Consider the following 16,136-nt stretch of genomic DNA (forward strand, 5'->3'; position numbering starts at 1 on the left):
TCGTTCCGTTTATGCTAATTATTCGCTGTAGGAAATAGCGCAAAATGAGACTAAATAAAATTAAATTTAAAAAAAAATATATATATTTTAATGTGTAAAATAATATGAAATATGTTATTGTATATTGCATTTATATGAGGTAAAATTAAATATCCCGTAAAAAAAAATGTACAATAAATTATGTATAATCGTTCATGGAGAAAATACTTGCCTACGTGCAAGAATCATTAACGCCCAAGCAATCGTTCAATATTAAAGAAATTGTAAGCCGACTAACGCGATCGCGCAACCCGATAAATGCAAAGCCCGTGCGAGTGTCACTTAACCGGAGGTAAGAAATTTACGAGAGACACGCAATTGATTTACCAAATGGAAATCCATTCGTCGTGGCGATCGATGGCATTTCGCGTTCGAGGTAACGTCGAATCATAGAAATCGACGGACTTTTCACGGCAATTCTCGGAATTTATCGGTGCGCCTTTCTAAGGACAGAGGATTCTACTCTCTCTTTCTTCTTTTCCGCGGAATCCTTTCGTGCCCTGGATACTCGCGCAAAAATCGATGCGATGGAAAATTAAGAAAGGGAGAGGAAGGAGGAGGGGAGGGAGAGGGGAGGGACATTTCGCCCATGAACATAACTTTCGAATAAGCGTTGAACGAATGGATCTCCGTCACGAAAGCAAATGATTCTCCGTAATACAGGAAAATAATGAATAGCCTGAAATATAATACCCTTCTCGTGCCATGTCACAAAATTACAGGGTCTCGCCGATTCTGAAATAATATACCCCGCCGGATCGCGGAAATTGTATAATGTTATTACTCACGTCGTGATTAAATGCAAACGCATTAATTAGTATCGGTTTCGTCTGCGTCATACCGAGGGATGTGAAATTGCTTCGAAACGGTGGATTGAGAAAGACAGTCGGAAAAGCACGTGACTGCTGCCTTCTAATTGAATATTATCGTCGGTGAAGGAGATTGCTGTGCGACAAGTTGTCGGCTGCAATAATATGCTTAGCGCTCGCGTATTAAGTTACGCGCGTGGATGAGTAAGCAGCTTACGTGAACTCGTAGCAAATTTATACGCGCTAGTTTGTCTATTACACGTGTACGGTTGTGTGCGTGTAAACAACGAACGTTACATAAATCAGCGCTTTCTTTCGCCCGACATTGGGGAAGGGGACTTATCGAAATGCTCTCGAGCGATGTCACGGAATTATTCAGCTTTTCGTGACTTTACTTGGTTATTGGATCTTAAATTTCCCAACGAAACTCGCATCGAATAACGAAATTTCTAAACCATTTTTGTGAATTTAACGAAACGATCGCAACCGTCAATTTAATTTACGTTGTATACCATATTGTTCTTTTCTCCGACTGTCGTTTGCTTTTGTACGGCTGTTCGAAAACTGAACAAGGTTTACGGTTTACGTTTTCGGAACAATAACTATCGTTATGGCGACCTCTTTGCTTGAAAGTTACAAGTCTTCGTTACACGGCTACGTGTCAAATGCAAAGCACAAACCCTTAATATACGAGCAACCTTAATATCTTCTCGATTTCTGTTTCGCGCAATGTTTGCTTCCGCACAATCATTAATAAGCTGTGCACTCAAATAACCGTGTCACTTTAATTAGAATATTATGCAAGAAAAACCTTTACCCTTATTATCTAGAAAGCTCTGCCTCATCATTGCTTTTATTATCGGTAAAGTTCCGCAATAACGTAATATCGAGTATTGCGTAGCTATCGTCGGTTGTTTTTACGCAAAATTGATTTTGCGTTCATATGCTAGTAACAGTACACTGATATCTCGCGCCTGTATATTTTCAAGGAGCTAAAGCCTCGTATTTTCTCCGCTCGCGTTAGATATATCGTTTTACGACTTTTCCAAGTATTTTCGTGCTAGCGACGCATATCAAGTTTGCATTCGATAGTTAGGTAGAGCTTATTCTGGTTCCACAAGACCGCCTACCTGTTCTCCATAAAGCCGAGTCTAAAATAAAAGAAATAGGTCGAGCACAGCGACCACGTCGAATAGAGTAAAATTGAGATAATTACTATTCTGATTAATAAGCGGGAGAAAAAGGATCTCGGTTGTTCAGAAAATTTACTTTCGTAAGAAATACGTTTCAGCTGTGCGTAAATGTAACACGTGAACAAAATCATATTTTAAAAGAATCGGGGTGACACCTGAAATAATTAAACGTCGTCGGCGACGTTTTCGGGGGGGAGGGAATAGAAGACCCTAGCGCGCCGACCAATCACAGCGCTCCATGGATCGCCTGATCGGGTAGGGTGCTCGCTAGCAGCAGTCAGCCGTCTCGTACGCGTTGCGAAGGTTCGGGAGTCGACGACTGTAGGCGCGGGGAGCACGGGGAGAAGGGGGGGGGACGGTGCGCGATAACTAGACTAGCGCTGGAATGTGCGTCCGGTCACCCGGGACCAAAACACGCGCGCGGTAAGGCATAAATAATACGCGCTAAATAATACATTGAGTAGAACAGAATATCAACTCTAATTTTTCTGTTTCAGATAATACTCCACCATTGAAGATGGACCAACTCGACAACCCGTAGACATCCTGAGAGGAGGAGGAAGAGGCCCAGGAAGGGTATCCAGCCTCAGCGGAGCAACCTCAGGGTAAGTATAAACTTCTTCGGAATTAAATAGTTTAGATTTTTAATAACGTTTTTTTTTTTTATTATCTTATTTAATTATATTTAATATTTACAACATAACTTTTTTTATTTTCTGTTACAGATTAAAATGTTCAGTGAGAAATTACAGTGCCGCACGCCGATATTAAATTGTACGAATCGTTTTTTTTTACGATAATTTTTATACGGGAGTGCCGAAAAATAACGCGCGAAAGTTTTAAGTAATTTTCGCGATAGTAATTGATCCGGGCGCGTTCGCGAGTATCTAGTGCGCGGAAGGATGGCTCGTCACGTCCCATCTGAGAGGAGGAGCAGGCCTCGGATAGGCATCCTGCATCGGCGGAGCAACTTTTAAGTAAGTATAAATTAAAAAAAAAAAAAAAAAAAATTTTATTAATCTCATTAATTAACTGACATGTCTACAATAATATCTTCTTTTTTATGTTACAGTCACCGGCTGAACTCAACAACTCCGCTGAAGCTCATGCAGATTGGTGAGTAGTTTGACTTTTTTTTTCGTACTTTTTTAATCGGGTCTTTTGAACTGACAACGCATCGTCGATGTTGATAAATTATTCAATTATAATAACGTGCACAAACCTTCGAAAAATAGCGCACGCGAAGCGTGTGCATGGGTTGATGTAAAAAGTATCGGTATCAAAATTTATTCAAAATTCGCGATTTAGTTTGCGTGAAGTTAACAATACGGAGGAAAAAGTATAATTACGTGAATAAAGTAAATAACGTTTCTAATGTAAAAAAAAAGAAAAAAAAGAAGAAGACACAAAACCGACGCGCACATCCTGCGATATATTGCGCATCGATGTTCTCTCATGCGATTATCTGTTTTCCGATGTGATAATTAATGGCCTGTTATCGGTGATAGTAGTTACGCTCGAAAACACCTATACATTAACAGTCGATGGAGATCATACTATTCTAAGGATATTGAAGATAATATTATAACGTAATACATTTTGCGCCATAATGCGAAAAAGTCGATCTACATAATGTAATATTAAAATACAACGTTCAATTTACATATAAATTTATAATGGAATCTCGACGAGGAATGAGAATTTTTTAAATGTACACTTTCAATAAAATAATACCGCGCTTTCGTTTATAATTGTTTTTTTTTTCTAATTAACTTTGAAACAAATATAACGCTTTTGTCGGAACGATCACTTTAGATACAATTTTTTGGGGGATCTTTTATTACCGTAAGTTGTCCACGTCTGTAATACTGTATAGGTATACTCGTTTTTTTTTTTTTTTCTTTATATTTTAATTCAATATTGGAACAATGGTGATTGCGGAAATTTTACGCCCCACTTGCTACCCCAAGATATCCACATTAACGTGAAGCCAGCGATAAAAGCGTGCGCGGGTCATAAGTTTATTAAGGGCGCTCGTAAAGGAGAAATTTGAAAGATGGTGAATGCACACAACATATTCGTAAAGATAATATATCTCGGAAAAAAAATCTGAAAAATCGTTTTCTCAAATAAAAATAAATCGGCGCACATAAAAAAAATGTACGATATCGAGGGCAATTTGTTTGTGTTCGGTGAATTTATTTCTGCAAAATGTCACAGCACTCGCTCTCTCTCTCTCTCTCTCTCTCTGTCTCTTTTTCTCGTGTACGTTCTTTTCTATCTCTCAGAATTTCTTTTAACTGAAATTGAATTCGTTCCCGTTGGTTGTCAATGCCGCGAATTAATTTGATCAATGAATTAAAGTATCTAATATCTTGTGGAATGGAAATATCGTTCTCTTTTAATTACCGACGATGAGCTTAGTATCGTACACAGCGATAGTATTTCGCGTTCAATTTGGTTAATTTATTCATACGAGTGTTTGTAAAAGCTAATCGATTATTGATGCGATCGCATTATTAATGTCATCAGGCACGAAGTTAGAAGATTGTTGTTCTTTTATTATGTAACAACAGAACGACTAACACGGTTGAATATTGACTTGGAAAATTCACTTTGAACTGAAAGCTAATATTAAAGCGCCCGGAGTTCGCGTATCCTCGTATACATGTAACATGTGAATATTAGATGGATCATGAATGTATACAAGTAAGCTGTTTAACTATAGTCACGATGGTGGCTACAATCTTTGGTGGAAACACGAAGGATTATGTCATGTCATTCGTGTTTATAATGACCAAATTGCATTACGCTAATTTAATAATCGATGGCCCGGGATAAGCGAAAGAGACGTTCTGCAGGAAATACCGTTTGAAGCTAAAGTTGTATTAAAAACATATTTCTCCTTACATGTATACTTTACACGTCAATAGGCGACGAAAATATATGCGTATCACGTCACTCGTGCACAACGTTATGGTCAATATCTTATACCGCAGAATTGTAGTTTAAAGTTCCACTTTACGTCAAAGCACTTCGGGCGTCATTTGACGTATGGAACGTTATTATTGACAATACCCTTAAAAAGCATAGTTCCACGTCGCGGTAAATTCTAGTTTTACTATCACGCGTGTTGATATACGCAAGTGTAAGCGGTGTTAAGTCGAGTTTATTATCAATTTACTTATGTATGGTTTCGCAGAGTAGGATAAAAGTTAACTGTAATTGCGAAAGAATGAGGTAAAAAAGAAAAAAAGAAATAACAATATTTAACAAAGCGAGAGAGGAAAAAGAAAGTGAGAAAAGGAAAGAGAAAGAAAAATTTGCGTGTCAGAAGATAAATGGTTAATAAAATTGTACATGACTGAATAATGAGGCTACTTGCATATTAAGCTTTAGGTTAGCCCTTTAATTTTAAGTTAGCTTACACAGCAAAGCTGAAATATTCATTTGCATGCTCAATGTGAACGAGGAAACTACCTTCTATTTGATCAAGAAAGTTTTCCGCAAATCAGCGATCTTTGTTCCCGTCGTTTATCTGATAAAAATGTACATGTAAAATGTAATACAATCGTTGGTGAAGTAAATATCACCGCGCGATAGGTAACCGATTTAATTCCGATTAATATTAATGGCGTTAAAGTTGATACGTAAGTTCGTAAAAAAGTATATGTATGTGACAGCATATTATAGTTTTGAAATAATAATAGGTATACGCAAGCAAAATATATTGACAGCGACGTGCGCGCGTGATAACATAATTTGCATGTGCAATCAAAACGCATAGAAAGGTCTTTTAAATTTTAATTAAATGGCCTACGAGCGTTAAATTCGACATTTAGAGCAGTGAATGGTATTATCGTTGTTGCTTTGTGATCGAATAAATTGCGACACTCGCGTGACCCACGTGACACGTTTTCGGACACGCTGCTATTGAATTATTCTTAATAAAAAGTCAGTAAAAAAAAAAACAATATATATTTAGCTATAAACTGAATGCGATAAAAAAGATTCAGTTGTACGTTATGGTTGGAAAGATCTTGGGAAATTTCTACGCGCATTTTTATAGCACATGTAAGCACAGTAAACGTATATCAGGAGAGGATCGAAAAGTAGCAAAAGCGGTTAAAAAAAAGTAACAACGATAATCAATGAAATTTGATTTCACTTGCCTTTTCAAGAATTGATAAGCTTCGCCACATACTAAATTTTGTGCCGTAAGATAATGTGTCTGTATTTTAATAATAATAATTAAAAAAAAAAGATGAAAAAATTAACAAAAAAAAAAGGAAAGACGGAAAGAAATACACTTAGGAATTACAGCGCATTATGTAACGCGTATTTAAAGAATTCAGGAGTGTCCATTATTGGGTTAATTTTCGAAACGTTTAACTTTACGGTAAAACATTCGTGCAAAATTAATGAGTCTGGTGATACTTGTCACTTCAATGTAACTAGTAGATGTTATTTCGATCGGAAAGAGCCCATGGACAGGCTCAGGTTGGAAGAAGTTTACGACAACTCTACGACTGCTTTAGCGCGCGAAACTAGCTGGGGATTCTCGTCGAAGTCTCTAGCTTTGAATCGGTTATCCCAGTCGAGTCGATACGATCGCAATTACACAACTTTTACAATACTTCCGACCTAGTTTGTACCTCCGTGTAAAATTGTTTCGCACACGCGCCGCCGAACAAAATTCTGGATAATGGGCAATAAATAACGATATCTTGAAACAAATTCTATCCGCGTTTCACACTATCGTTTAATTTTTTTTTCTTTTTTTTTTATCGTAAGCTTCTCTTCCAATGCTATTTTTCAATCTAAGGCGACTCTATGAAGATTCGTGATTAATAATTAAACGAGCATCCATGAATAACGTGTGATCTCATTTTAAAAACTCGGGCACGTTGGCCTAATAAGATTTAAATGGGAAAAAAGTTCAAAGCAAAACGACCTCGTATCTTCGTTTTCGGTAACGTCTATCTGTCTGTATCGAGATCCGTCAGGTGGAAATATTTCTGCTTAACTCTCGTTTTTAAGGAACGGCCGGAACCGTTCGGACGATGATGCGCGTACCGGTAAAAAAAAAAAAAAAAAAATCTAAAGCTCGATCTTGCGAAAGGTTGCAAAAGTTTCCCCTCTTCTGATCAGCCTGACAATTCAATTATCCGAGCGATTGGATTTTCCGCGCTGTCCATCAGGAGTAAATTATTTCGTCCTACGGCGAGCAACACACGAAGATCCGTTGCGTCCTATGGTGCGCAACGAATCGTCTGACGTTGTATACGCAAGAATAAGCGCCGTTCGCGGCCGTCGCGTGTTTCTCACAAATCGCGACTCGGAGACATTTCGGAAAATCGGCGCTGATATCATCGTAAATTTATCAAAGCGAGACGAGGTCATCGGTGCCGTGGACAGATTTATATTCACGTGCATCCGAGCGTCGTTCCGCCTCCGCCTCGTATCGGACCTACCGGCGCGAGCTTTCATCGACCACGCGAAACAATCTCGCTGATTGTTCATTGAAATACGGTGATGAGTTATTTTTGTGCAGAACCGCGATCTCCGGCTCGACGTGATTCGATAAGTTAAACATTGTATTGATTAAACGCGGCACGTGATTCTACGAATAAATGTAATTATGTCGCAACTTTGCCTCAATTAACCCTCATGAATTTTGTAATCAATTTCTTTATTTTTTTTTTTTTACTACCGCTGTCCGTTACATCTGCCGAGAATTTTAAATGTTGGAGAAAGGGAAAAAGGGAGTACCGTATACTTTGGCGATTTAATTAAATTAATTGCAAAATATGTATAACGTTCACGATAAACTGATGATTGAAAACTTGGCGTTGGGATAGAATAAAAATCGTCGCGTGCTATAAAATCAAGCGTAACATCGCGCAAGTTATTAATATAAATTAGATTTCAGATGTTTAGAGTGCCTTTGAAGAGCGAGGCTAAAACGAGTTTAGAAAGCTCGATATGATAGAATTTGTTAAAAGTTGGTATACGAGCATCGCGTAAAAATCATTGCGCTCTCACAAAGTTTAAAGGTTTAGTTTTTAACTTCCTAGTTTCTTGATTCAGCTTACCTTATTTTGCCCGCGGATATTATTATTTTTTTTTAATACAATCCTAATTAAAATGCAAATAAGATCGTCTCCGAGAACAGTATTAAATAATTAAATCTATTTCAGTCATTGTCTCATCCAATTGCACGCAGTTGTGCGTTTACTTTGTTTATATTTTAAAGCTATCTGACGTAGCTTAAATTAAGTTGCGCCCATAGATCCTATTTTAACGTGTAGCATAGAGTAAACAAGTGTGTAATCGTGTTATACACGCTGCATACAGAGAAGGTGTTTCGCGAATAAGGAGACAATGATAATTTTCTACACATTTATATCATGATGCAGCTTTGATTATGAATTGATTAAGAATAAGGAAGATATCGCCGACGTTAATTTTATCCAACCTTTTCTCGTGGATAATTAACACATTTGTTATATTTACATGGCACGTGAATAATCCACGAGGCGCAATTACCTGCCTCAATTCTGACGGATTTAGACCGCGAGGAAAGGCTGGCGATTTAAAAACGAAATGACGACAGATACGTTAAAGGTTGTACATAAAATATGCATGTAAGAAACGAAAGGCAGAGGAATAAAGAGGAAGAGACATGCGACTCACCAATGCCTGGGCGGCGCTCTGGTGCTGCAAGCAAGAAACACTCAGTTACAATCACAATAACGACAGTCAGTTAATGTTTCTTAGCTAGCTTTGTGATAACACGGGCAAACACTTCAACAGTAATGCGATGCTTATTGAAAGCTTAAACACTGATTGGTTACACAGACAACACCGAGAAAAATATGTGATATCGTAGAAGCCAGCAGTTGTACAGATTTAATTGCAATAACGATTCGGGCACATATTAAAAGTTTTCAAAGTAAGAGGTGTGATTGTAACGGTAATTCTAAGGCAATGTGAAATATCTAAGGCTTGGTGATGTTGGCTGTCTCGATTACATATTTTTCTAAGCGTTATCCTTCCTTCACGACACAGTTACATGTTGCAAGCTTACATAAATTTTCCGGTTAAGGAAACACGTATGTCGTGTATGTTACTATTGATGTTTCGAACAATGTAAAATGATAACGATTTGACAAATAACTTTCTATCCGATTAACGATTTTCAGTGAATTTTGTTTTAATCATATATTTTGAAGTGTACGTTTAATCATTCAGCTGGCATACGAGGAAAAAGAAAAGAGAAAAGTTTGGCCTCTTTATATAAAGAATTGTAGATAATTATTTCGTACTTTCGTTTAGTGTTATAATTGTACTGGTTTAAACAAATAACGCTGATGACATTCAAAGCCACACTATCTTGGTATTACGATTACAGCTGCAATACATAGCTTTGATAAAGCCGATTCTTTATCATTTAACGCGCATGGCTTCGTTTTATTTGCGCGTGAAAGCGTTGCGTGGGTACGTGTATGTATATTATTTGCACATTACATAAAAATATTTGTTCGCGTAAGCACTGCGATGCTGTCACAGGCAGACCACTATAATTCGGTTCCAAACTCGATGTTTTTCGCGCGAGAGAAAAAAAAAAAAAAAATTATTAAAAAGAACTTTAAAGTAGTATTTATCGCAAAGTGGGAAGAGCGACGGGTTGTGTGTACGACACGTATACAAAAACAACAATGTACATTTTTTTATTTTTTTTTTTAAAGATGCACAACTTACGCTTGATCTGAAACATTTTTAATTAGAGCCCGGGACGCAAAGTGATGCTGACCGATGTCAAATGATGTGGAAAAACATCGTATTGACATTTAATTAAAGCACTTGCCTTATAAGAATGAATTTCACGCGGGGGTGAGCATGTAATGGACTCAAGACAAGTTACTCAATGTCACTCCGGGACATTAAAAGAGAAGTTCGAACAGACGTGGTAAACAGCAAATGTCAGATAATCAGAATATCGTTCGTTAAACGACGCGAAAGACATCGGGTTACCATGCGAATCAACACATACAACAATAATGACATTTAATTGGATTAAATGTAATTTCGTATAAATTTATTACGTCCGTTGTTGAAAAAGTGTGCGAATAAAATATTGACGTTGAAGTCACCGTGTCTTATATTATAAATTGCATTGCAATAAAATAATTATTTCCAATAGACGAGATTAAGCAAAGGGTTTATTTCGAAGATTATCAATCAAGCACATACTATTGTACGGGAGGTGTAACTTACGAATCGTCGCGGTAAGCAATTGCGATGGTATTAATTTTAGCGAAACTTAGCTAATATTCATAAAAGCGGCTGCGAACGCTTTTGTAATTAACGACATGCCTACGAGAATAGAGCGATAAGCGGTTCGCTGTCTTTTGTGAGAAGTCAAACTGCATTAAATTCTGCTCCTCCTTGGTATGCACGTATTATAATGACGCCCATTTACGAACGAGCTTTCTGCCATTCGGCAGCAGCGACAAGATTGAACGATCTAATATATTTAATTAGGAAACACCGAAGTTGTGACGATACCGATTGTTGCGGTAATGTGCGGAATGACATTTTACGAGGATGTAATCTAAAATAACTCGAGTGGAGACAAACTAGTTTAGCACAATTTAATGCAGAAACATCAAAGCATATTGTAGTGTTCCGTAACATAATAGGTTACGATAAGTTGCTGTTGAAAAACCGAAAGTAAAAAAAAAAAGGGGGGAAAAAAAAGTAAAAAACGGTAGAAAGCGGTATTTGTACATTTTTTTTCAGGCCTATTTGAATAAATGATTATTTAGCTCTCACTGTCGCTGTCGGCAAACGGAAAGAAATATTAATTCAGTATTTCAAAATGATAATTCTATTTGATTAATTCGCGACATTTTTTAAACGTCTCGTTTCGGAGACAATCTGAAATCAAATGAACGACTGGATTGGAATCTCCTCTCGTGATATCGGGATATTCATCAACGTAAAAAATACGAGAAACAGATAGCGATATTCTAAAGTGAATTAATAAACTTTCCGCGGTTATAATATTCATCTATTAAAATCACGCGAAGAAAATCAGTGACTAATTGAGACATAATTATCCGTTGCAATTAGAAAAATAATTTGATTAAATGTACGCGAGTTGTTTCCTTCATTTTCCTCATTTTAAAAAGTTGAGTGACGAATTATAAAATATGATGATAATATTTAAAGAACACTTAGCTTTTTTACGGGAACATTTCTGAACGAGAGAGCGACGCGAGCATATTCCGCACACGAGGATAACTACGTACAAGTTCTTAATGAGATTAGTCTTATTAAAATCGTTAGAAGATCATTACGATTAAGCGCATTGCGCAAAGTTGCTCTTCGATTAAAAGTAAAGGAAGACGCGAGAATGATATTGACCTACATGATACCCTCGAAGGCCACGGTATACATGTCACTTCGGGAAGTAAAACCATCGCTTTGTGGTTTGAAACTAGCGGCTTTCAGCGGCTCAAGTTGTAACAATTACCGAACTACCATGCAATTTGACACGACACACTTCATGATCTGCACCAATAACTTTCATTGTCTATCGTTCTATCCTTTTCGAGACTTTTTACCCTTCCAGCTTTAAGAGGAATCCTCCCTAGGAGGACGGTCTAATTCTCAATTGTGACGCGAATATTTTCTCTTTCCTTTATTTTTTCCTCTTTACAAGACAAAGGAGCGGATTATGACGGAAGATTTACGGCGGCAATTATGAGGTTGTGATCGCGAGCGCATCGATCAGGTCGACCTATATCTATGCTGCGCTTACTCGAAGAATAACATTCCGAAAGCAATTCATTCGAATGTGTATACGAGATAGAGAGGAGAGAAAAAGAGTTTTTACGTATATGTGCTGTGCGTATTTGCGAAGTACTTAAAAGAAAGATGGTTACCCAAAGTAATCGCATTTTAATCAACTTGCTAATATTTTTATTTCATCACTTTTAATATTTTTCCATATTTTCATGTTTATCTCCGAAAGATCGAGTGACATTTAAAACCGTCCGATTGTATACCGCATAAAGTTAACAGCGCCACGATTACCACCGTCCGGCATTATCATGACGAGCGCTACTGAAATCCCCGGTGAAATTAACTCGCGGCGACTTTGGCCTTAAAATTTTAAGTGCCGAGAGCTACTTGCGAAATAAACATCAACTAGGTTTAGATTTAAAAAAAAAAAAAAATAACCCGAGGAAAAAAGAAAAATTTTTCTTTCCTCCGCCTTCTCACTCTACGGCCGTCTTCGAGGGAGTTGCTCGAGGCACACAGTTCTCCTGATTGGAGAACTTGTGACTTTTCTAACGTGCCATTATTTCGCTATGGCCACGTTCCACTTAACGCGACACTTACCCCCGCGCGATTACAGCTGACCCAGCGGCCGCCGAGTCTGCGGATTATTGTTCAATTTGCTCGGCGCCATCGCGCGCGTGTGACGAGGCCGCGCCCTCGATTTCCATATTTCCATCGCGAAAATTTCCGCCGCGTCGCGCTGTTCTCCACGCCAAAAAATCACCGACAATGAGACGGGACACCGGGCTCACCCGCCGCGTTGTCCGACGAATAGCTCCCGTTCGATAGTTCACCGCTTCCACGACTAATAAATAAGAATTATCCCGCGGATATTTTCGCAAAACATTAATTAAAAACTGTAAGCCTCCGGTGGCTTACAGTTATACCGCCTATCGTTTCATTAATCCGAGTCCTCAAATATTCATTAAGCTTAATGCCCACTAAAGCAAGTATTATACAGTGCACTTGATAAAATATATAACTGCCATAAAATAGCTTACGCAGTTCATAACAATTTAATTTCTATTAATGAAAGTTTAATTCTTTTTTATTTAGTGGAATAATTTATTCCGAATAGTGGAGCCATTTTCTAATAAACACGCACGCATACGTGTGCGCGCGCGATGTTGAATAATCTTTGAGATGGGGGAGAGAGAGAGAGAGAGAGAGAGCGACATTGTACTAAAAAAAGATTAAAGAAATACATGCTCGATGGCAGTGTACAAAGGAGGTACGTACTCGGTGTTCGGCAGAAAAGTGGGTCGAGGTTTTACAAGAAACCAATATGGTTGTTAATTATTATGCGCTATATGTGACAAAGGCAGAAAGCGATAGCGTCAGTAGTATTAATACTTGGAGCGGACGCTGCGTTTGTATTTGCACCGAGAATTGCAGCTGCAAAAATACAAGTCGTTAAACGTAAACTCGGGGGTGGGAGAGGGATATAATTAATGGTTCGACTGGCGTTAAATATTTTCGCGCTCTGACAATTAACACATCGGCGGCAATTATCGTTATTTGCTGTATAAATGCAAAATTGTTGCAGCTAGATAGAGATGAGATCCCGAGACGGTGGCAGTAAAAAAAAAAAAGCTATGCTTAGCTGCGCGCGCATAACGCGTTAATAATTAAATCGATGTGCTCATTTACTATATTTACAAACTCGTAATCCGTTACGCTGCGATAACCGATTGAACAAAAAGAGCGCGTGATTTAGCGTGCGCGGTATGCTGTGCATTTTAAAAGTAATTTTCCAAAATTAAAAACTTCAGCGTATTTTATAAAAATGTTTTCGCCGCTAATTGATTTTATTTATTCGAGGATTGCGTATCGTTTCCCGTAAGTGTGCAAACAGGCATTTTCCAAATTAAAACATCGAGGCAATGATACTCGGGATATTAATGGTAAAATAATTTCATATCTTCGTTATGTGTCTAAAAGATTAAAAAATATCGGCATAAACTTTTCTCGAAACTTTATTCGATAAAATATGTTGTGCAACGAACAATATTTCAGAATTGCCGTCAGCGAAAGATATTTAATAAATTAAGTTAACACGTCCCGATACATTTTGAAGAGTTTCAATCGAGTCAACCTTTTCGCTTATCTTTTGATATCTGAGAAACGTGCCAAATGCTAATTATCATTCATTATTCGGCGCACGAATTTACTATTCCGTTTTAGTAACATTTATGAAGATATTCGAATGCCTAAATACGTTTTTCCTCACAACATCTCCAGAAAATACACCTAATGAATGCTAAAATAGAGCTTACGACGTCTAGTGTCTACACCCGTCGTGTCTACGCTCGAATTTAATAATGATTACGGCGCCACAACGTGCTCGGCGTGTTTCAGGCATGAACCGTGAAATATCCGAGGGTTTCTGCGGTCGCTCAAGTTGATGACTAAATTCGTGCTATCTCGCCTGGAAATTTTTTTTTTTCTTTTTTCTTCTATCTACCTACCTACCGGGCGCGCATTATGTAATGCTCTCCCGAGTGCACGTGTGTACGTAGGTGTTTTTTCGGCCGTTATAACTCAGTAAGGGAAAGAGCGAGGTAGGCTGGAAGCAGCGACGCGACGGTTGCACACGGGTGTTCGCCGAGACTGAAAGCGTGAGGAAGAGCCTCTGTCGAATCGATTCGACGATGGGTGGAGAGAGCCTCGGCGCACCGCAATGCCGTAACTTTCCGCCGCGAGATTTCAGAAGTCAAAAGAAGAGCGCGTTCTTTTTTTTTTTTTTTTTTTTTTTTCCTCTCAAGGGTTGGATAAACGGGATTCGCGGGGGATTTTCTGGAAAGACCCGTCGCATCGAACAGACCCTCATCTCGCGAAGTTATTAGACTTCGCGTGTGAGAATCTTTCGCGCAACGGCGCAGAATTTAAAATATCCCGAATGTACCGGCTTCGTTATGGCCATGTTAATTAAGCTCTTAATTATCCCATCGCCGTCCGCCATTTCGTTCGGATACTTCGCGCGGAGTTTCGCCCGTGGTATTATTCCGTAAGAAGAACAATAAGACTAATAACGGCCAGTTTAAAAGTTCAATTGGATATGCGCAGCTGTTGCGTACTTACAACCTCATCACCCCGAGATAGTATCTGTTTTAATAAAGCCCATGACATGTCGTTGAAACTTTTCTCCCCCTCCTCCCCGCAAGATGAGTCAAGAATATATTTATAACGGTGCTTTTGTTATCGACTCTTGTAGGAAACGATTATGCGAGTATATTGAAGTTTAAGACCGGCATACAAATTAATTGTCACAGCGGCAAATTTTATTTTTACGCAATTGTGAATAATCTACGGCCACCGAGATCATTTTCATCGCAGTCTGTGATCTCGATTTAATTGCTGCGCACGCTGATATTACACGCAAAATTAGTTTAATACACTCGATATTAATAGACACAACGGTATCAGCGTCTAATTATAATCTCGGACGCACGTTCACCGTACGGCGGGAAAAAAAGAACTTTTGAGCGAGTCGAGATAGTAACGCTTTGCACGCAAGGTGTTAAACGCCTGTGTTAATTGTAACGTGCGTATAGAATGCGAAAGAGTGATTAACTATGTAACGTTATCTCGTGTTATATTTATCAGTGTTAATTTGATCGCGTTGATTCAAACGGTATATATAAGTTTTAGAATTTACGTGTAAATGAACCACGTACAGTGCAATTAATAACGCAGTTTTGTTATATTCTCCCTTTAATTACGATAATATATGTACCGCGTTTATCAAATTAATTGGCGATATATCGAGAACAATTTTTAATACTAAGCGAACTGCGATCGTCTGGGAAATCGTCTAAATGTCAGGCCACCGCAATAAATCCTAATGCAGACAATTTCGGGAAAGCTTCAATCATTTGTCAGTCGAATGCAATTATGCAGTTATCGCGCGAGCTGCGGTCTTCTAATAATCACCAGTCAGTGTCAGTAAGAGGGATATATTTCGCGCTCTCGGTATTCCGCGTGATTGACAGGAGCGCATTTCCGTGCTTGAAAACGTTAGCGACACCTCGAACCGAAATAATACGAGTCTATGAAATTAAGGAGGAACAACCTCCGCCGATCAATATCGGCGCCGATACCGCTTTCGAATTTTTGTATTTTTATTGCCCGTGACGAACAATCGTTGCCATGCAGGAACGAAAGATAAATTTCAGTTAAGCCTTTCTGAGTGTCGGCGCAAACGACACCGTAGGGAGACGAATAGAGGTGAGACCGATTCCGA

At 38.4% G+C, this 16,136-nt stretch overlaps 2 protein-coding genes across 9 annotated transcripts in view; one reads left to right on the forward strand and one right to left on the reverse strand.

Annotated features, from left to right (window-relative positions):
• The window catches only part of Nckx30c (solute carrier family 24 member Nckx30C), a 62,905-nt gene that overhangs the window by 42,395 nt on the left and 4,374 nt on the right, over nucleotides 1-16,136 (reverse strand). For 3 of the 4 annotated variants that reach the window (XM_070658992.1, XM_070659004.1, XM_070658996.1), the window contains exon 2: nucleotides 8,738-8,761. The exons of the other annotated variant lie outside the window; for it this stretch is intronic. In XM_070658992.1, the coding sequence (XP_070515093.1) occupies nucleotides 8,738-8,761 (24 nt within the window). The remainder of the gene's footprint in view (nucleotides 1-8,737; nucleotides 8,762-16,136) is intronic. 4 annotated transcript variants of the gene reach the window in all.
• The window catches only part of Kon (chondroitin sulfate proteoglycan 4-like protein), a 110,184-nt gene that overhangs the window by 26,826 nt on the left and 67,222 nt on the right, over nucleotides 1-16,136 (forward strand). For 3 of the 5 annotated variants that reach the window (XM_070658929.1, XM_070658944.1, XM_070658950.1), the window contains one exon: nucleotides 2,539-3,157. In XM_070658929.1, the coding sequence (XP_070515030.1) occupies nucleotides 3,079-3,157 (79 nt within the window). In that variant the 5' untranslated portion in view covers nucleotides 2,539-3,078. The remainder of the gene's footprint in view (nucleotides 1-2,538; nucleotides 3,158-16,136) is intronic. The other 2 variants (XM_070658957.1, XM_070658937.1) reach the window with 2 other exon arrangements.

The sequence above is a fragment of the Cardiocondyla obscurior genome, linkage group LG01 (assembly GCF_019399895.1).
Source record: "Cardiocondyla obscurior isolate alpha-2009 linkage group LG01, Cobs3.1, whole genome shotgun sequence".
Lineage (NCBI taxonomy): Eukaryota > Metazoa > Arthropoda > Insecta > Hymenoptera > Formicidae > Cardiocondyla > Cardiocondyla obscurior.